Source organism: Bradysia coprophila (assembly GCF_014529535.1).
Source record: "Bradysia coprophila strain Holo2 chromosome X unlocalized genomic scaffold, BU_Bcop_v1 contig_173, whole genome shotgun sequence".
In the NCBI taxonomy this organism is placed as follows: domain Eukaryota; kingdom Metazoa; phylum Arthropoda; class Insecta; order Diptera; family Sciaridae; genus Bradysia; species Bradysia coprophila.
In genome coordinates this window covers 6,088,278-6,109,845 of record NW_023503302.1, presented here as the reverse complement: position 1 = coordinate 6,109,845, position 21,568 = coordinate 6,088,278, and the positions used below count along the sequence as shown (strand labels likewise).

The window sequence follows — 21,568 nt, the reverse complement described above, 5'->3', positions numbered from 1 at the left end:
GACCGAAAACTCGCCAATCTAGGTTAACCGTGTTTTCGCGTAAGTTGCTAATGAACATCCATAGATAACAATTTTTGTGTACTACACCAGTCTCAATTCTTCATCCATCGCACACCCCTTATTGAGGAAGAAGCAAACAAATTGAACCTGTGGTAGAGTAATTTGGAATTTTTGACCTCTAATGCTAATTTATTGTTAGTAATTTATTGTTAGTAAAAAAAGTATTTTGAACAGGTGTAGAGTACTATAGAAGACTGTAAAATTATATCTTAGAACTTACGCACGGTGGGGCTGAACAACTTTATTTTGCGAAGGTCGTGAACATGGGATATTTTTATTGAAAATGATAGAGGGATATGCTACTAGTAATTATCAAGCGAAATTGAAATCCTTTTGCCGGGATAGCATATAAAATTTCGAAGTATTAACTCTCCCATGGGACACATGGGATACAGGAACAAATCTATTTGATTTTTAAGAATCCAAGTGGTGGTATATGAATGAAAGAAGCTCCTAACATTCATTTGAGACCCAATACACAACCATTTAGTCAAACGAAATTCAATTTGAGAAGATTCGATATCACCTCGAGGCACTTTACATTTGTTCTTCAAAAATTCGAATTTTCGTTCAAAAATATAAGCAAAACATTTACATCAAGGTTTAACTAACTCGTCTTACAAATTTTCAGAAAATATAATAAATCTCACGGTTTTTGCACTGAACAGGCTATGGAGTCTGTTCATCACGAGTTCAAATTGTACTGGAAAAACTATCAGTTGGATCCTGCACACAAAGAATATTCAAACTTTGCATTAAAAGCTGTTTTTGATATAAATTCTTTTCATTCCTAAGAAAACTCTAATGATGAGTTGATCTCGGTTTATAATTTTTTTATTTTAAGAGAAAAATTATGGAAAAAACGTTGAATAAATGTAAATATTGCAATTTTTGGTTAAAACTGAAATTGCTGCAAAAAATTGAAGAAATTAGAATTTCTGAAGAGCAAATGTAAAGTGTAAATCGATCGCTTCGAGATGATGCCGAATCTTCTCAAATTGAATTTCGTTTGATTAAATGGCTGTGGATTGGGTCTCAAATGAATGTTAGGAGCTTCTTTCATTCATATACAACCACTTGGATTCTTCAAAATCCATTAGATTTGTTTCTGTATTGCATGTGTCCCATGGGAGAGTTAATACTTGGGAATTTTATATGCTATCCCTGCAAAAGGATTTCAATTTCGCTTGATAATTACTTGTAGCGTATCCCTCTATCATTTTCAATAAAAATATCCCATGTTCACGACCTTCGCAAAATAAAGTTGTTCAGCCCCACCGTGTACGTACTACAAAATGGATTTTAGGGGCTAGAGATTTAATGCTTCAAAAAAGCTTTTAAAGTTTTTACTTTAGTGGCGAGACATTTTTACACGGTTAATATCGTCAGTAACGATATTATCGTTCGAAAAACGATAATAGCGTTCTGTGGACGATAATATCGTTTTTTAAACGATGACATCGTTTCTTGTCTACAAATCGATATTATCGTCTCAGAATTATCGTCCAGGACGATATTATCGTTCAAAAAATGCTTTCTGAACCAGACAATATTTTAGAATTTTACATTTTAGACGAGTGAAAAATTTTCGAACATAATTTCGTTTAAAAAACGATATTATCGTTCCTGACGTAGAAATGTCGCCTATCCGAATTGGACAATTAATATTGTTGATCAGCAATACTAAATTTGGATAAGTAATTACCATGTTTTACCGGGCTCTATGCTTGAAACCTTAGTCTTTCAAAGTTTGTAGTGTCCCTTGCAGTCCAGCAAAAATTTCTACGGATAATGAACATTTTAGAACTGACTACAACACACGTTAACGACGGAAGAATGTAAGAACAGATTTTGTATGATCAGTACTTTAAGCCTCTGGTTGCTGCAGAAGCCGTTTACGTATTGTCGACACCCAAAAATATTTTTTCTGATCATCTGAAGTTTTTGATAAATTCTATAAAAAATCATTTTCCTTACATAATGAAATTATGCAGTTGTATCAAGTCAGAAATGTTTTTTTTAAAACACAGGTATCATTCACACATTTTTTTTTTATTTTGTATTTGAATGATTTTTTAGCGATGATAAATTATTGTACTCAGCGATTCTATCGCAATTTCTGCACACAACATTTAAATCCACACACACACCACACTGGAACATCATATTACAGGCAAAGCGTGTTTTATGTTTTGACTGTGAAAGCTTTAAGTGTCTCTTACTACAATTTATGATTTCGCTTCAAGTAAAATAGGAAAATATTGCGATAAAAATCAAGGCTGTATGACCTCCCCAACAGCCTTGGTAAACAATTTCATGAAAAGTAACATCAAACGACTCTCCGTTACAGAGAAATGAAAGACTACCGAAATCGCATCTGGAAGAGAAAAGCAGACCGAAGAAACTTAGTCGTTTAAGAGCAATTGGCAATCAAATAAGGTAAGTGGAATATTTGTCTCTGAGTATTATCCTCCAATGCCTCCTGTGCAGAAAAAAAATGTAAGAAAATTCTTAATTTTTCGGCGTTTTATAGAAGGTTTTAAAATGAAAATTCAAAAAAATAATAATTACTTCGTCTAAAGGGAACAGTATTTGACATGTATGTATACCCAGGACTAAACACTCCTTCAAACTAAGGACTTTTTGAGTTTCAATAGCTTTCCAGAGTTATGCAACTCAAGACTACTTCTTTCCAGTGCCGCCTATTCAACTTTTCCATATGCACACTTTGGACAGCGAATTGGCGCCAGGGTCTTTGAGTCACCCAGGTCCCAAAATGAACATTTGTAGCGCAAATTTAAAAATTTTCCTTGGCGCCAAAAAAGCTAGAAAAAACCAATAAATTTTTCCCAAGTGTTTCAAACCCTCCAGTGTCTCTCCTTGTGAAAATTATCTCAAAAATTAAATCGTCTGACTATAAAGAATCCTTTCCTTTCATTGGCTAGATTTTTGCGTCGTTTGGAAAAATCAATTAAGAATCGTGACGAAATACACTCACCGACCGACAGTTGTCACGATTATGGAAGCGATGAGCACGATTCACCGGGTGTGATGTCACCATTGCTCCGGTCGCCGGTGAAGTCAAATATGCTGAACAAAACCGGGCGACAGAAACGTTTGAACAATTTATATGCCGGTAGCATTCCCTGGCGTTCGAGGGAACGACATTACGCTCAAGGTGATGTAAATAGCGATTGAGAATATACACACAGAGATGGGAGTTTATCATAAGTTTTGTTGTTATTGGTTCGCATTTTTCTCAACAAAAAAAAAATCGGAAACAGCGGCGGGAGAAAAATATTTTCGAAAATATTGCAAAAAAAAAATTTTCGTTAAATTTTATGCCTCAAACATTCACTTTGCTACTTTTCATGTTGTACTCATAATGGACACGTGAGTGTCTGTTAACTAACCATTTATAAATAAAAATGTAATAAATCAGAAATGTATGTGCTGATGATGGATCAGTTCAATGAAAATAAAATCTAAAATTGTGATTTTCCCGTGAAAGCAATATTTTCTGTCTTATAGTAATATTACAACTGATACAAAAACAACTCTACACTTTCCTTGACTTTATAAGCTAAAAATTGCTGTAAGATTTATAAACAAAACAAAAATTGTATCGGAAATTATAAATTGTGAGTGTTGTGTACGTAATGTGTAACCGGACCAAAAAGTTTCTAAAATTATTCGACAGGTGTAAGTTAATCTTTCCTTAATATTAGTACACATTGTAATGCATCCAAAATGATCCAAATGTGCAACACTGGGTCTTATGTTTTTTTGTAAATTTGTTCAAGCAACATAGATCAGAGCTTTTCAATGGAAAAAGAATTTTGTACCAATTTTGTGTATTCAAATTATTGTTCTTCATGGCAATCTCTCTGATATTATTACCAGAACGTCATTACTTTTACTGACCTCACTGATACAGTCTGCTATTTTACGAGCGAGGTAAATGGTTTTCAACTGTATGGGAAAAGCCTCATTACTTGACTAGCAAAGTAATATTATATTACTTCCGAGGTTCAAAGTTGTGTATTTGACAAGTGGAGTGTTACAGCCCGACCCGAAGGGGAGTAAATGAAATGTAAATGAAAATGAAACATGCCGTAACACGTAATAATTATTGTGTGGTAGGAGGGGTAATGAGATCGTTACACTTCTGTACATAACACGAACGAGCGTTAGCGAGTGTGTTTGTGTTATGTACAGAAGTGTAACGATCGAGTGTAGCCCTACTACCACATATATGATTTTATCGTTCCGGGGTGAGTATGTCATACATAAACGAAAACTGGAAAGATACTGACACACATGCACACACACATTGTGCAAAACAAAACGTGTCAACAAATCCATTTCATTCGAAGTCTCAGTAGCCGAATTGGTTAGAGCGCGTCACTTTTATGCGATGGGCTTGGGTTCGCTCCTCGTCAAATTTTTGTTTTTTTTTTTAATTATTTTTTTAATTAAATACTCACGTAGACTTGCAGAATCCCTTCAAACTAATTTCATTTTCAATCGAAACGATATCTGTTTCGATGTATGACTCAACAAAACGTGTTCTTACGTTGTATATGTTGATCACATTGAGCTTTCAGAGGTTTGTATCTCGGCAGATATTAATCCGATTGAAAAACTAATTACGTTACAGAAGTCCTGAGATCACGCACTACACACTGGCATTGTGTATGTTTGAAATCCGTTTAGTCGAAATTTAATTATTTTCATCGTAAACAAAATACAAGAGAAAGGGTTCACATAACAATTACACACACACACACAAACACACACTACGCCATTTACACGTTATGTACTTTTGGAATAGAATCACATTAGCCGCGAGAATCCAACTAGCAATTCGAAGACTCAGTGGTCGAATGGTTAGCACTGTTTGCTTTCATGCAAAGTTTCCGAGGTCGGTTCTCGTTGGGGTCAGGATTTTTTTCCGAGTTTCTTTTATATATGTTAATGCAACACAACAATTGTACAGGTTAGTTTCTTTCATTTAAATGCAGAGTAAAACAAAACTCCCTAGGGACGGGTCGCGGTCGGCGATAGATTAATGTATCATATAAAGCTTATATACAGAACCGTTTAATGTATGACATACTCACCCCGGAACGATAATATATATTATGCATCTGTTGCCAAGATTGGTATTTTGACGTGTAGGACATTATTGCCCTAGCCGAAGGCGTGGGCCATAATGCCTACACGTCAAAATAACAGTCTGGCAATAGGTGCATATCATATTTTATCTGTCGAGAACAGATATGTCGAGATAAACAAAAACTCCCTAGAGGGATAAGCTCGAGATTATCGTTCTAGACAGATAAAATCTATTACTTTATTTCAATATTTGTTCCGAGTTTCATAAATTTAGCTGGAACATCATGAACATGGTATTTTGAAAATTAGATTTGAAAAGAAAAAGAAGAAGCCCGGACCTTCTGTTCAGACCATTAATATTTTTTATCGTACATTTTTGCTAGTTTAAGAGAACACTAGCCCACCGCTTATATTTGTATCGTTGTCGACTGTGCATTTTTGTGTGGAAAGTTACCCGCATTTTATGCCTGGTAATTCAGAAATTTAACCAATTAATTTCAAATTGACGATACACCTACAGGTACACTTAGAATAATTATTTATGCGTCAAGGAGAGTAGGTGTTCTTTAACAACACGCGTTCGGAGGCATGTCACATTAACAAAAATTAATGTGCAAATGAGCATTTTGACTGTTTGTGCGAGCCGTTGCCGAGATATAGTCTACGACATTAAATATATTTATTTATATATTACATTTTAGTGTCACCAGAGTCTGCTAAATGAAAAAGAAAATGACATTTTATGCGAACAACGTCTTCAGTTCATTATCCTTAATAATTGAAAATAAAATTTTGTTGTTCTCGTAAAATTAATACGTCAAATTTGGAGCAAAAAGATATGACATGACAAGTAGAATTCTGCTTTTAAACTAATACTCGCATATTATACGTAGTATTCAATTGCGATATGGTTGTACTTGTCATGTCATGTCATTTGTTATAACGATCTTTACATTCCTGCTCAATTCTAATAGCGCTTTGGAAGAAAAGATGAAGAAAAAAACAATTACCCTGGGGACAGCGGCGTACCTTACTGGCAAAAGAACCGCAAGAAATTACGTCGATGGTGGTAACCTTAGCTTTCGTAGAAATGATGACTTAATGATGTTTGTTTCTCTTTCTCTTGTTTTTATCTTTTGAATTGATATATAGCTGAAAACAACGAATGGGAAGATTTACTAAGTTTTCGTGTTATAAATTTAGGCGAGCACATAGAAGTTAAAGGATAAAAAAATTATTATAAATAAAGAAGAAAAAAACTTCAAAGAAGTAAAAATTAAAATAAGAAAATCGATAAATGTTTCTGTGTAAAGTAAATTGTAAAAAAAAAAATTTAAACAAAAAAACTATTTCATTTGCATACGAGTTCGAAATTTCACATTAAAAAAATCTTAGATAAAAAGTAAATTTTTAAAATATTGGGCCAATGTCGTTAATAATCAAAAAGTTAGTGTTATATTGTAAAATGTAAGTAAATTAACTAAAAAGAAAAACCACTATTGGATGGCCTGTACTGAGACTGATTTTTAAGCTATTTAAGCACTAAATTTATTCATTTTATTTGAAGCATTATTCGAACAAAACAAACAAACAAAAAAAAAACGTGAAATGAAATGAAATTTAATATTAAATGTAAACCTTCAAATTAGCATTAGAAAATTAAACATAAAATGAATACTATGTGGAACGTAATTTTTTGAAAAGAACAAGAAAATTGGGAGTAAAAAATTCAAGTTTTTGATGTGAATTTTGTTAACCGTACCCGATGCAAGACAGCCGTCGATGCAAATTCATAAGTAAAACGAATAAAAACTCTTAATATTTGCGCATTAAGAATGAAATGATAAACTTGGGAATTAACTATTTCCAAATATTCATGTGGAATCAAACGTTTTGTCTATGTTAATCAATGAATCACGCTCAGGAAAGTTAGCTGCCAACTTAACACATCCGTTTTCAAGGCTGAAAGTCGGTAAAATCAAAACTTGTCTCACCTGTAGGTATAGACATAACGACGAGTAAGGGATCTAAGATTAAGATTAAGATTTGACAGCAAAACAAAAATTTGAATTAGGTCTCTTTCAAAGCGCTATAAATAGAGCTAGAGTATCAACTTTTTTTTGAGTTTACGGTACACATCTATAAAAAACGTGTCCAAAACGATGAACAGAAGGGATTTTGGGAAACATGCGTGACCACACTGTTCTTGGAAGTCTAGTCTACAGTCAATTTTGAGTTTCGCAGTGTTTTGCATCAGTTAATTCTCTTCATAAAGTAAACAATTTAAAGACTGGATTAAACATGGTGTCGACGTCATACTATTAGACAATGATTGTTTGTTGGTGGACCAGCTGGTGACATCTGTTGTAGCACATTTTTAACAATTTACCACTCTAATACAAAACGTTCGTAACAACTATTTGATGTCTGCTATTTTCATCTCTTGTAATTCCGGGACGCATAATCGTCACCTTTCAGCTGGACACTAAATAGTCATTTATGTCACTCAGCATCATAATATGCAAATTTTGCAAACTTTATGCCTCTGTGGCATAAATCACGGTGCAAAATACTTTATTAGGCTCACGATGAGTCTTGTGACTCTCGACCTGCAGTCTCGAGTCGCAATTACACATCTAGAGCCTAATAAAGTACTTTGCACTGGATGTCATAAATAACAATTACATAACAATGGGCGACAAATCAACAAATTTTGCTATAGTTAGAGCCGCTACAGCTACTTTTTTACTGAGGGTCACACATCTATGATGCGTACATAAAATGGTGGTCAGCACTATTGGATGTCGGTCATGCAACAGACGCGAAGCGAAGGTTAACAATCACATTAAAAATGAAATGCATTTTTCTCCCGATTTATGCGTTGCCGTTCGCGTGTGACGTTCGTCGAAAACTTTTGCGCCAGTTCGATGAATTGCAAACGAATTTTCGACGCACACGCGTGTGAAAGTAGGTAAAATTAAACTTAAACAGTTGAGCATGATATTTAAATTATTAATTATACTAAAAAAAATGGATATGATTAACATATGTATTTTACCTTCACCTTATTTGCATATTTTAAGGAACACTTGCACGTGTCTTCGTTATAATAGTTAAATTTAAACAAAAAAAGGAAATATATTTATTAAAAGTTTATAAAATGAACAAAAAAAAACATGAAATGAAATAAAAAAGAAAATAAAAAAAAAGTTTTAGCGTGACAAGTTAGAACTTAACTATGTAAAAAAAAATTAAATTATTAAACTTACACCTAAAATATAAATTTAAAAAGAAAAAAAATCATGTTCCGTGTGTTTCACCACGTCATAGTTCTTTATTAATTCAAACACAAATTTAAAAAAAAATTCTTTATCTTGTGGCTTGTTAATGAGTGTTAAAAATATTTTTTTAAACATTTGTTGCATTTCTCACTTTATTATCAAGGATAATTTTAAATAAATTACAGAGAAAAAAACCTATTGAATTTCGTTTTTTAATCTTCCTTCCATGAGACAAGATGAAACAACTAACAGTAAATCCAAGGTAGATTCAAGATTCTCATACAAAACATAAGAAGGGAACCGCACGCATACTTAAACTTCTTAGAAGTTTAGAAGTTAGTTTATTGTTCATAAAACCCTCATATCTTGTAGCTACACTGTTCCCTGGGTACTGTACACTGTTAAGAACAGGCTTGGGAAAATGCTTTGGAAGAAGCAATTAGGAAGCGTACGAACGAGGTGTGTCCAGGAAGCACTTTTAGCCAGCTGTTAAATGGGCTAATAAAGGATTTGTTCGACATGGACCACTAAATAATTTTCTCCCCTATATTGGCGGGCTTAGCACTCGTAACAAAATGTACCATTTAATACCTGTTTTGGTCGATTGATTTTAAGAAATTTCACGAGTTGAGACCTATAAGCGAAAGTGCTATAAATCAATCGTCCCAAACAGGTGCACATATAAGTATTCATGCAGAGTGTCGAAAACCCGAGAAAATTTGAAATATTGCCTTAGTTTTCAACTTTGTTTTTGTTTTGAAAAACGGTGTAACAAATTGAGCTCTGTGTTTCGTAGAGAAAAACGGCTTATCACACCTCACTGTGATCACTTCTGGAATAAAATGGGAAATTCAGACTCGAACGATTCGCTACCCTCGCTCTGCTTTGGCTGAAAGACTTCGCTCTTGTTGGAGTTTCCTATTTTCTTCCCTCGGTAATCAATAGGTTCACAGAGCGAAAAAAAAGATGTAAATTTCATATCGAGGGTGTTCTCAGCCATTCACTTTAATATAGTTCTGCAGCCCTTCGATAGCATCATATACTGAAACCATTGTACTGTATACATCTAAACTATGTTCTATTCCAATGTCGACTGTTTGTTTGATTTCAATTGTCCGATGAAACGAATAAGTCGCTGCTACATTCATAGAGTTCATTTTAATGTCTTCCTATCAAACGACTACAACTGGGAACATGATGTGTGTGAACAGACTTTGGTTGTCCTCGCTTATGGGCGTTTGGGATTTTAACTTTGACCTAAAAATGTAAGAACTTGGGTAGGACAGGACTGAGTAATGTATGAGTGAAATGAAAAGGCAGCCGTTTTGGTAAAGATTTTTTTCAGCTTTTAATGAACAATCAGCCAAACTGAATTTTTCTCACAATCCCCGTCACTGAGATCGTCGTTTTTGCAGAATGTATTGAAAGTGGAATTTTTCGGAAAGCCCATGATCTCACGCTCTTCATAAATGCGATAGGTAAATGTGCTCTCGTATGTGCCAATGAAGTATCGAGCGTGCGAACATATGATCTGATCAACAACTGCCATTCCACCGTCTTTGATTCGGTTCTTTTGCTCAGCAGATTCCGGTTGATAGCGGTAGACTTTGTGACGCATTAAGTACGACTTCAGTGTTTTGAATTCTGCGGAAGTGAAGGGATGCAAACGAATTTTTGTTTATCATGAAGTGTCTTAACCCACCTGATCCTGAACAGTCGCTAGATATGAAAACTTTACTCAAACCAAGCTGCTTGAGTCGAACTTTTATTTGATTCCCAACTGAACGAAGTGATGGCGTAGTGTTTTCACGTCCCAGCACGAAATCGGCTCGTCTTATGTGCGCACAAACATAATCTCCTCCGATCGCCAATCGATGTGATTTCTCGTCTTGCCAATTCGCTGGACGTAGCACACGATCGCTTTCGTCGGTCGAATTCAAATTGCTGAGCCGGAATTCATCAGCAATCGACGTTAGAATTTTGCTGAATCGCATCGATCGACGTGCTCTCCAAAATTCCCGATTACCCCAGACGTCGTGCAGAACGATTTCGGCGTGATTCAGCAATACAGAAAAGTGTGGCTGATAGAAGTTCGGTTTTAGTTCATCGAGCAATTGGTATAGCATTTTCACACTGCCTTGGTACAACACCGCGTGATGTGCCTTAGCTGTTACGTTTTTATATCCGAAAATGTTGTCTGCGACTTTAATTTTCTTCGACTTGATGACCTCGAATCTGTCGACGAATCTGCCATTCTCGAACATATTTTCGTAATGTTGCAAGGTCAGACTATAATCCAGCTTGACGTGGTCGTCATTGTTCAGTCTTTTTATCTCGTCAAAATACTCCCAAATGTCAAGCACAGGCGCGTAGCGTTTCAAACTAGACAAATCAAAGAAATGGTTCCAGAATACCAGCGACTGATCGATCTCCTGCGACTTCCAATGATAGAGACGTCGAAACGGTGGTAGTACCAGGCAAGCCCGCTCGAATCCGGATTGTTGACGAAGGTTTCTCATAAAAACAGCCAATCGAATGTAGACATCACGACGTAGATTGAAACCTTCACCAGGATTGATGTCATAGAAAAGGAACACTCTGGTTTCGGATTTGTGTTTGTAATTGAAACTGTGATGGATTGAGTAAAACAAATCACTTTTAGTGCAAACTTTCGGTTTTTGTGTGACTGTTGAAGCGATGAAATGAAAATGATTGAAGAATAGAAGCAGAAGAAGTGTTAACATTTTTCATTTTACAACAAGAACGGCCGAATTCGGTACATTTAAATGATCTCTATTTTGTTATACAAGAAACACAACACAGCAAAGTGATAACATAAACGGGAATTTTTGTAAATAAACATGAAGTTGGTTTCGTGACAGTTCACTTTTTAGTGTGAAAAATCGCGGACGAACTTTCACTTTCAGATGGTTGTCCACTACATGAACAGCAATGAAAGTAAAAACCATGTATGGTCTGTTCATACAAACCGGAGTATATAGCGATTTCATATGAACAAACTCACCTCTTATGAGACATAGCTATTTCATATAAACAAACTCACCTCTCATGAGAGGTGAGTTTGTTTATATGAAATCGCTATGTCCTCCGGTTTGTATGAACAGATCATACCTGGTTTATACTTTCATTGGTTGTGTTGGCCAAGGTTCTGAAAGAACAGGTTAAGACACCCACGAAGCGGGTGACACCGAAATCGATAAACGCACTCGGTACAGATTGTGTGTGAAATCAACTTGAACAAAATGTTTTTTTTTTGGAAAATTCGGAATTTTGTTTTTGTTACGTTGCCTTTTTCATATAAACTTCGTAGCCGCTGAACTCAATTTGTGCGTCACCGCCGTGACCAGTTGTCGTAACCTGGTTCTTTCAGAACCTTGGTGTTGGCTTCTCAGTGGATGACGATTGACATTTTGAACGGCCTTGGAAGAAGCCTATAGACTTTTTCATGCTTCGGGGCCGAAAATGAGGGAAATTTTTCGAATTTTCTCGGGTTTCCGGCCCTCTGCATGAAAACTTACATGTGCACCTGTTTGGGACGGTTGCTTTAAGGCACTTTCGCTTGTAAGCCTCACTTCGTTCGGCATACAATTGCCTAAAATCAATCGTCCAAAACAGGTACACAAATAACCACGCGACAACCCTGCACAAGCAAAAAGTGAACGAACGTAAATGTCATCCATGCAAAAATAAATGTGTGGCTGTCAAAACATTGCAACTTAACCCTCAACATTTGTTCCTGTCCAAACAGCAGTACAATCGAACATTGCACCGAAATAAATATGCGAACTGCCACATTAGCAATTTTCATCTATTTATCCATTCATTGTGCACATGCCTGGGACACGGAGGAATTGGAGATATTCGATTTAGTTGAGGAGATCAATCTGAATTTCTACAATGTCTTGGGCGTACAACAGGTTTTTAATTTGAAATAAATTGTCAAGTGCTTCACGTCTCTTTGACATGGCAATTCTGTCTTCAGGACGCATCGCTAACCGAAATCAAGAGGGCATTCCGAAATTTGTCGGTCATACTGCATCCGGACAAAAGTGATGCGGAGGATGCGAACATACAGTTCAGGAATTTAGTGTCAGTGTATGAGGTGCTGAAAGATTCGTCGAAGCGAGAAAAGTAGTATACGGCTGGTCGTACCGTCGAAGTGGATGGATTAATGTTTTTGTCTACCCTTTTCCCCAGGTACAATGAAGTGCTCAAAAATGGTCTACCGAATTGGAAGTCGGCTCTGTACTATTACCGACGAGTACGTAAAATGGGCCTGGCAGAAATGAGTTTCATTGTTTTTGTGATCGTAACAATCGGACAGTATCTCGTTGCATGGGCAGCCTACGCTGAAAAGAAATACACTGCCGTAATGATTCGATCTTCACTCTTCATTTGTGAATTGCATTTTCATCGATTTCTATTGTAGGAAACAATGCTCGGCAGTCGATTGAAAAAGCTTCAGAAGAAAAACAAGACGAACGTGGATATGGACACGATCTTAAACGAAATTCCTGTGCCGTCCATGTTCAATACGTTACCGTTTCAAATACCGAAATTGATCTGGAACACACCGGGTGCCATTAAGGGAATTTTCCAGTCGTATTCGCAGTACAAGCAAGAACAGGCAGAAATTCGTTTGGAGGAGGAAAAGGAAGCAGAACGACTAAGGCTGTTGGATGAAGCTTTCCTCAGGGAAAAGGAGCAGAAGAAGGAAGGAATACGGAAAAGAAAGGAAAAGTTTGCGGCCAAAGAGAAAACTGACGCTGAATTGCAGGGATATTCTAAATTGAATCCCGGTAGAGCCGGTTCCGGTGTCACAGCTGTGAACACAAAGGTACAAAATTGTGATTTTGTTCTGTTCTGGCATGCAATGTCTTGATTCATCGACCGACCGTTTCAATTTAGGAAATTTTCAGTGGTGGTTTTTGGACGGACGAAGATTTAACAGAATTGGTTAGGCTGGTCAAAAAGTATCCGGGTGGTACACCAGCTAGGTGGGAAGTTATTGCTGAAATGATGAACCGAAGTGTGCATGAAATTACATTCATGGCCGCCAAAATGAAAGAGAACGGATATAGAGTACCAGGTCAAACCGACAGCGTAGCAGAGAGTATTGTGCAAGACGCCTCTAAAAAGGTGAGTGGGTGAAATTGTTCTTTCTGTAACCCTTATGCGTGAGCAGACCACAGTCTAACACTTGTTGCTAATGAAATACGACTTCTATACAGCTCAAGGCTAAACGAGCGGCTAATCCTATAATTGTGCCTGAAACTACCTGGTCGCAGGAACAACAACAGTTACTTGAGCTAGCCATTGTAAAGTATCCGAAAACGACCGTCGGTGATCGCTGGAGCAAAATTTCCAATTCGATACCAGGAAAAACGAGAGAGGAATGCTTGGCACGGTACAAGCATCTCGTGGAAATAGTCAAGGCTCAGAAGGAACGTGCAAAGTCCGACGAGCAATCGGCCGATGACAAAGTGATAACCGAAAAATTGGACGATGATAAGATCGAAGACGTGACCGTTGAGGACAATGACGTAAACGATGAGGAAGAACCACCGAAGAAGGCACAAAACAAAGGAAAGCCGAGAAATAAACGAAAAGACCGGAAAAATCGAATGGACTTCTCCAGTGATGAGGAGGAGGATGATTATGATTCAAATTGATATTTGAAAATTGGTGTGAAATGTCGCTGAGCTTGCAAAATAAAATGGCAATTTTTCTGTCAACAAAAACCAATTCAACATTCATTTTTATGGTCGGTCATTCGTACAGTAAGCTAAGAACCCAACATTGTGTACAATTAGTTCGAATGCTCAAGTGCATTTGAGTCTGCGATTTTCTACTGGTGATGTTGCACGAGAATCTAATGTTGGCCATATGCAGTCAACCTATGCAAAGAGTAAAATTCTAAAAAAAAGTTGAAAGCTCAAAAATTGAACTTGTGTGGCAGGATGGGACTTTCAATCAAGTCGCAATTTGACACCGATTCAATTTCACATCGTCGAGCTAAATCTACCCACTTTTTCTAAAAGTCTTAGTTTACATTCCACCATTTACATTCACATGTTAGACTTCAAACGACATTCTAAAAACAATCTCTACTGATTTGGACTCAGGAAATGTTCTTCAACATTTCAGACGAGCTGATCACCATATCTATCAATCGAAAAGTCCGAATGACTTTATTATCAGGCTAAAAGATCCGAAATAATTCTAGGTTTCGGGAAAAAAAATTTATGAAGATTGGTTGAGTCGTGGTCCTTTGGTAATGTTGCCCTCAATATGGTCGATGTCCAAATACGCCTCGAAATATCAAAATTTTCAAAGAGGGTATGGATTGGTAGTCCAATTTGGATGTGAAGAACTTGAAGTTTCAGGTCATGTTCCTAGCATTAGTGAATGAGGAGAGGATACCTTAAAACACATTGTGTGACTTAACAAATAGTTAAAATTTATTCCGTAGAAAAGTCATCGTTTTGATAATATTTTTTGGTATTTGATTACAATTTGATATTTTTACTTTGCCTTCCTTCCTTCCTAAAGTTTAAGACGTCCAAGTATTCAAATTATTTGGAATGATTGTAATGCAATATACATTAGCCTCGCTAAGAAAGTGTCTTAGTACCTCAAAGTATTTATCATACTTGATGGAAGTACTTTGATAATATCAGTACAGTCCAGTAACAATTCACAAACTCCATCATCACATCTCATTCTTGCTTTAGATATGACATTGTCATTTAGAATCAACGTCAATACCACATTACTGTGTTTGTTTCGGCGTCGAGCATTCATCATAGACAACAAAACAGCTTTCGTGAGCGGTGACCTTTCCTTTTTCGGTACATGTATAAACAGACAAATTGTATGAACACCATGTGAAAATTCCAGAAAATATTCGATCATACTGAAGGTAACATCGCAATAATGGAATTCAACATACGGTAAATTCGGCAAGCCACAGGCCAATTTTTTGGCAATTTCATTGGTAAAACCTTTAACCCAGGTGAACCTCAATATTTTCAACGAGGTCAGTGCACACAAGTGTTTTTCCATTTCGTCAGGAAATTCATCGGTGTTCGCAATACCAATTTTTTCGATGGTATTGTGCACTGCTAAACGGTCAAGAAGTGGGTTGAGGTTGGATTTTTGAAAAATGTTCATGTCGATTCGAAGTTTCTTTAGTGCTGGAATATCGCCCGTAATATCCGACAAATGAAGCTGATGTATTTGCATACCTTCGATGTCATCACCGGATACACGATACTTGTAGTCTCGAAATCGTAGCCAGAAAGACTCCAAATTTGGCAATGTTAGTGTAACGTGACTCGTGAATTTATAAAATAAGCAACACGATAACTTTACTCTTTTCAATTGTTGATTTTCGCTGAGGAAAGCTGTTAACGTGTCGACAGGCGGTAAAATGAAACTCTGCAGCGATAAGGACTCTAATGCTTCGTAACGCTTCGCTATGTACGCACCTTCACCTACGATCCAACGCAAGCGATTCACCTCCAAATGTTTCAACGATGCAAAGTGTGTCAAAATTTCGTCGACATTTATTGGGCCAAATATGGAGTCACATTGCCGCATATGTGCTCCAATCGCCAATCGTTGCAAATTTGCATTCAGCTGTTCGCACTGGATAATTGTCATTGGATCCGAAGAGGTGACGTCAATTACAAGGTCTTGCAACTGAGTACAATATCGGTCTATGTGAGGCAGCAGTCCAATCGGTTTTTCAGCAATCAGAAAGTCATCGATTTTGAGCGACAATTTTTTGAGGTATTGACCGAAGTTCCGGATGAACAGTTTAGCATCATCCAAACTTATGTTAGACCCATCGTTATAGAAATTCTCCCTTTGAAGGCGAAATCTTCTGCTATGCCCCTCGACGTAACAGCGAGAAAGTCTTTGGAAATCGCGACATGTTTCGCTCAGCACACGCAAATCATTCGCCCGCAAATAACTGAAGATTTTGAAAAAACAATCGTCATTCAAGCGAAGAATCCTATGTTTCCGATAGATTTCTTCGCGCCATGTCTCTAAGAAATCAGCTAACTGCGAATTCGATCCATCTGATAGAAATTTGTACTCATGATCATCCTTCTGATGGTCAACCTCCATAACATCATCATGTACTTGTTGATCTCCGTTCGACATATTTTTAGATTGATTCTGCTTGCCAAAGTGGTCTAATGTTGCAATTGATTACGGACTACAGACAATTGCATCCACATCTGAGGTAGATAATATAACAAATAGTTAGGACAAGAAAAAGGTGAATTTACCAGTTAGCTTACACGTGAAGGCTTGCTAATTTGTTTCGATTTTTTTTAAAATAAAATGCAACACAAAAACACCACACTGTTGCACGCCAAACAAAAGAACCAAACATGTCAAAGTTTTGTTTACAAAAAAAATAGTTTGAGAAACGTATTGTAGGTGGTGTACAAGTACTCAGTGTCAAGGTTCTGAAAGAACAGGTTAAGACACCCACGAAGCGGGTGACACCGAAATCGATAAACGCACTCGGTACAGATTTTTTTGGAAAATTCGGAATTTTGTTTTTGTTACGTTGCCTTTTTCATATAAACTTCGTAGCCGCTGAACTCAATTTGTGTTCACAGTGGTAAAATTTTCGGCTGTTACAAAAATACGTGCTTCAAATACTGTATTAACAGGTTCATAGGACAAGGCAAAATCAGTATTGACACAGATTTCTACGACGAACACAATTAGCCGAAATTAAAATGCAAAATAAATAAAGTGATTCGAACTGAACCGATTATTTCATGTAACAAAACAATACAATTTGCTGAACGCAAAACGAGGTTTCTCCATTTCATGTAACAAAGCAATACAATTTGCTGAACGCAAAACGAGGTTTCTCCATTTCATGTAACAAAACAATACAATTTGTCACCGCCTTCGTGATCAACTCAGAGTTGTCTTAACCTGGTTCTTTCAGAACCTGGCTCAGTGTGAGAGAAAAAATTGAATTTTCTAAATTTTTGCTTTGTTTACTTGACAGATCGCTCTCTCACGGCTAACTTATGAAGTACTTTTTGTTTAGTGTAAACCATAATTAAGACTGGATTTCCACTTAGAGACAAATTTGATTTTTTTCAATTTTTGCTTTCTTTACATGATGATTATCAAATATACCACCAATGAATCTGTAAAAATTTTCACTAAGCCTCTTATACAAATTGCGGTAGATCTCTGGAACTACTCAACTGATTTTCATAAAAGTTTTCCGCCTGAAAACTAGAGTCATTTGTGATTTCTTGATCTTGATCGGTCGAAAGATCGAACGATTTTGGAGAAATTTGTGGACACCATATAACCGTAACTTGAGTGAAAACCTTTTTTTTTTTCTTTATGAAAATAATCCCTGTTACTCACTTCAATAAGTGATTCTAGTCGACAGCTGTCAAATAGGGTACTATTTTGTTTTATTTTTATTCGTTTTACGATCAACAAACAGGCCGAAGCCCAATAACATGTCAATCAAAAATTTAGAAAAAAAAAGAATATTCAAATCCGAATCACATAACAAAATTAGAAAATAGTTCAAAACCAGAAATTCCAAAAACTAATATGTAAGATGAGATTTGACAAGCTCCTTATACACTGAAAACCTGCCATCAAAAATATCCAACTCTGAGAAGAACATGTCGTGATGCTCCTGCAGCCGATAAATAGGACAATTTCTCTGGATGTTAGTTTTGAATTTCGGCAGATAGAAGACGGCTCTTCGTCGTGTCGACTTATTCCGGTGATCAAATGCGAGCTGATTGCGTAGATTGGAGTCGATACGGTAATGGATCAACTTGTAGAGAGCCAATTCATCATTCTCAAGTCGTCTAGATTCCAAAGAATGCATTTTGAGAACTCTAAGTCGCTGGTCGTATGATGTTCGTTCCATGTTAAATTTGAAGTACAGCATTCAGGAATTTTTTTTTTGCACACGTTCGATTTGACTGGTAGAATTGTGATAAAACGGACTCCAAACTGATGAGCAATATTCAAGTCTACTTCGGACGAGAGCGTTGTAAAGTGACATAAAACTTGATTGATTGGAGAAGTATCTTCCACATCGAAAAATGAAACCCAGAAGCTTGTACGATTTTCTTGTGATGAAGTCGACGTGTTCGTTAAATGATAATTTATCATCAATGATGACTCCCAGATCGGTTATCGAGCGAACCCGTTTGTACGAAATAGTTTTTCCATACGCTAATAATAATAACAGTGTGTTACAGGTGACTCCGGTGACACACTGTCAAGTTTCAATACCTTATTTAGAGTACCACCGCACTTCAAGCATGAGTGGAACTTTAAATAGGGTACTCAAACTTGACATTGTGTCACACAACTGTACAACAAGGTAAAAACATTTTCATGTAAAATAGATTACTTTCTGCAGCTGACTACTATGATCACTTTTGCTTGAAGTGCATCGCTGATTAGATTATTATTACTCAAAGAAAAATGATTTCTTTGTCGTAATCGTAAGCCATCTTGTACCATTAACCGTGAATTAGGTCAATGTGCCACAACGAGCATTTTTTCAAAAATAGCAAAACGACATTCTAAAAAAATATCTCTGGATTTGAACTCCTAGTTAGGTCCTTTAGTAATGTAGCCCGAGGGTCTAGGTTAAATTGTGCCTCCAAATTTCAAAATTTTCTGAGAGGGGAAGGATTGGTAGTCCAATCTAAACCCTTTTTTGTGTATTTATGGAAAAAAAAACTTTATTTTGTTGGATTTGGTTGTAAAGAACATGAAATTCCAGGTTCAGGTCATGGCCCTAGCATTAGTGAAGGGAGGGAGGATACCTGAATATACTTTGTGTGATTTAACAAATATTTAAAATTTATTCCGCAGAAATTTCCTCGTTTTGATATAATATTTTTTGGTATTTGATTACAGAACAGTTTTTACTTTACGTACCATAATCATACGAATATAAACCTAAAATACTTGAGGTCAATACGCTAAAAAAATAATTTTTTTAGACCATTCCCCAAAGAGGTTATATACTGATAGATCAGTGTAATAAACTCTTTGAAAAAATGTATGAAACACACGCTTTAGTCTGACCCTCTCACCTCAAGACAACATGCGCACTATTTGAATGGCACCTAAGTGAAGTTTAAGACGTCCAAGTATACAAATTATTTGGAATGATTTTAATGCACTATACAATAGCTTCGCTAAGAAAAGACCTTTACTTCAGAATATTTATCGTACGTGATGGGAGTACTCTGATAACATCAGCACAGTCCAGTAACAATTTAAGAACTCCTTCCTCATTTCTTTTTGCCTCTGATATGACTTTGTCATTTAGAATCAACGTCAATACCACATTCCTGTGTCTGTTTCGGCGTCGAGCATTGATCATAGACAACAACACAGCTTTCGTGAACGGTGATCTTTTCTTGTGCAGTACATGCATAAAAAGACAAATTGTATGAACACCATGCGAAAATTCCAGAAAATATTCGATCATACTGAAGGTAACATCGCAATAATGGAATTCAACATACGGTAAATTCGGCAAGCCACAGGCCAATTTTTTGGCAATTTCATTGGTAAAACCTTTAACCCAGGTAAACCTCAATATTTTCAACGAGGTCAGTGCACACAAGTGTTTTTCCATTTCGTCAGGAAATTCATGGGTTCTCTCAATACAAATTTTTTCGATGGTATTGTGCACTGCTAAACGGTCAAGAAGTGGGTTGAGGTTGGATTTTTGAAAATTTTTCAAGTCGATTCGAAGTTTCTTTAGTGCTGGAATATCGCCCGTAATATCCGACAAACGAAGCTGATGTATTTGCATACCTCCGATGTCATCATGGGATACATGAAAATTGTTGTCACTAAGTAACGTGAATGACTCCAAATTTGGAATTGTTGGCAGTGTTAGTGGATACGTGCATTTATTAAAGAAGCAACACGAGAACTTCACTCTCTTCAATTGTCGATTTTCGCTGAGGAAAGCTGTTAACGTGTCGACAGGCGGTAAAATGAAACTCTGCAGCGATAAGGACTCTAATGCTTCGTAACGCTTCGCTATGTACGCACCTTCACCTACGGTCCAACGCAAGTGATTCACCTCCAAATGTTTCAACGCTGTAAAGTGTGTCAAAATTGCGTCGATATTTAGTGGGCCGAATATGTTGGTATCACTGGGTATCATATATGCTCCGATCGACAATCGTTGCAAATTAGCATTCAGTTGTTCGGACTGGATAATTGTCATTGGATTCAAATGGCTGACGTCTATTACAAAGTCCTGCAACTGAGTGCAATATCGGTCTAGTAGAGGCAGCAGTCTCATCGGATTTGCATCACTCTCAAACTCGTCGTTTTTGAGCGACAATATTTTGAGGTTTTGACCGAAGTTCCGAATGAACCGTTTAGCATCATTCAATCTGATTTTAGACCACTTGTTGTAGAAACTCGCCCGTTCCAAGTGAAATCTTTTGCTATGCCCTTCGACGTAATAGCGGGAAAGTCTTTGGAAATCACGACATGTTTCGCTGATCGCACACAAATCATTCGCCGGCAAATAACTGAAGATTTTGAAGAAACAATCGTCATTCAAGCGAAGAATCCTATGTTTCCGATAGATTTCTTCGCGCCATGTCTCTAAGAAATCATCTAACTGCGTATTCGATCCATCTGATAGAAATATGTACTCATAATCATCCTTGATATCATCGTTCTGATGGTCAACCTCCACTACATTGCACTGTACATGTAGATCTGTGTTCGACATATTTTGAGATTGATTGTGCTTGCCAATGTTTCAATTGATTAAGTACTACAGACAATTGCATCCACATCTGAAATGGATAATATAACAAATAGTTAAAACAAAAAAAAATGTGAATAAACCATTAAGCTTACACGAGAAGGCTTGCTAGTTTTTACAGCTTGTTTCGAATTTTTGTTTATGAAATGCAACCCACATCACAACTGTTGCACGCCAAACAAAAGAACCAACAAATATGTCAAAGTTGTAAAAAAATTGTTTGAGAAACGTACTGAAGGTTGTGCGCATATTC

General features: G+C 36.6%; 5 protein-coding genes across 10 annotated transcripts in view; 2 read left to right on the top strand and 3 right to left on the bottom strand.

Annotated features, from left to right (window-relative positions):
- LOC119068348 overlaps positions 1 to 5,254 on the top strand; it is a 133,138-nt gene extending 127,884 nt beyond the window's left edge. For all 6 annotated transcript variants that reach the window (XM_037171910.1, XM_037171908.1, XM_037171907.1 and 3 more), the window contains 2 exons: positions 2,411 to 2,499; positions 3,006 to 5,254. In XM_037171910.1, the coding sequence (XP_037027805.1) occupies positions 2,411 to 2,499; positions 3,006 to 3,258 (342 nt within the window). In that variant the 3' untranslated portion in view covers positions 3,259 to 5,254. The remainder of the gene's footprint in view (positions 1 to 2,410; positions 2,500 to 3,005) is intronic.
- Positions 5,255 to 9,782: 4,528 nt separating this feature from the next.
- LOC119068347 (GDP-fucose protein O-fucosyltransferase 2) lies at positions 9,783 to 11,291 on the bottom strand. Its single transcript, XM_037171903.1, has 2 exons — positions 10,162 to 11,291; positions 9,783 to 10,103 (listed from the first exon to the last, which is right to left on the bottom strand). Exons 1-2 carry the CDS (start codon positions 11,201 to 11,203, stop codon positions 9,808 to 9,810), a joined length of 1,338 nt encoding a protein of 445 aa, XP_037027798.1. The 5' UTR covers positions 11,204 to 11,291; the 3' UTR covers positions 9,783 to 9,807.
- Positions 11,292 to 12,173: 882 nt separating this feature from the next.
- On the top strand, positions 12,174 to 14,221 carry LOC119068346 (uncharacterized protein F54F2.9). The gene is made up of 6 exons (XM_037171902.1): positions 12,174 to 12,397; positions 12,463 to 12,611; positions 12,678 to 12,849; positions 12,910 to 13,317; positions 13,389 to 13,619; positions 13,712 to 14,221. Exons 1-6 carry the CDS (start codon positions 12,260 to 12,262, stop codon positions 14,150 to 14,152), a joined length of 1,539 nt encoding a protein of 512 aa, XP_037027797.1. The 5' UTR covers positions 12,174 to 12,259; the 3' UTR covers positions 14,153 to 14,221.
- A 698-nt stretch (positions 14,222 to 14,919) lies between these two features.
- On the bottom strand, positions 14,920 to 16,888 carry LOC119068345. The gene is made up of 2 exons (XM_037171901.1): positions 16,793 to 16,888; positions 14,920 to 16,729 (listed from the first exon to the last, which is right to left on the bottom strand). Exon 2 carries the CDS (start codon positions 16,650 to 16,652, stop codon positions 15,108 to 15,110), a length of 1,545 nt encoding a protein of 514 aa, XP_037027796.1. The 5' UTR covers positions 16,653 to 16,729; positions 16,793 to 16,888; the 3' UTR covers positions 14,920 to 15,107.
- LOC119068344 lies at positions 14,920 to 21,491 on the bottom strand. The gene is made up of 3 exons (XM_037171900.1): positions 21,411 to 21,491; positions 19,722 to 21,346; positions 14,920 to 15,104 (listed from the first exon to the last, which is right to left on the bottom strand). Exon 2 carries the CDS (start codon positions 21,277 to 21,279, stop codon positions 19,726 to 19,728), a length of 1,554 nt encoding a protein of 517 aa, XP_037027795.1. The 5' UTR covers positions 21,280 to 21,346; positions 21,411 to 21,491; the 3' UTR covers positions 14,920 to 15,104; positions 19,722 to 19,725.
- Between the last annotated feature and the right edge of the window lie 77 nt (positions 21,492 to 21,568).

Coding starts and splice junctions, on each gene's coding strand:
- LOC119068347 (XM_037171903.1), bottom strand. CDS start 11,203: ATGTTAACACTTCTTCTGCTTCTATTCTTCAATCATTTTCATTTCATC. Junction 10,104..10,161: donor TAGCGACTGTTCAGGATCAG/GTGGGTTAAGAC, acceptor TCACTTCCGCAG/AATTCAAAACACTGAAGTCG.
- LOC119068346 (XM_037171902.1), top strand. CDS start 12,260: ATGCGAACTGCCACATTAGCAATTTTCATCTATTTATCCATTCATTGT. Junction 12,398..12,462: donor ATGTCTTGGGCGTACAACAG/GTTTTTAATTTG, acceptor TTCTGTCTTCAG/GACGCATCGCTAACCGAAAT. Junction 12,612..12,677: donor GATTCGTCGAAGCGAGAAAA/GTAGTATACGGC, acceptor CCTTTTCCCCAG/GTACAATGAAGTGCTCAAAA.
- LOC119068345 (XM_037171901.1), bottom strand. CDS start 16,652: ATGTCGAACGGAGATCAACAAGTACATGATGATGTTATGGAGGTTGAC.
- LOC119068344 (XM_037171900.1), bottom strand. CDS start 21,279: ATGTCGAACACAGATCTACATGTACAGTGCAATGTAGTGGAGGTTGAC.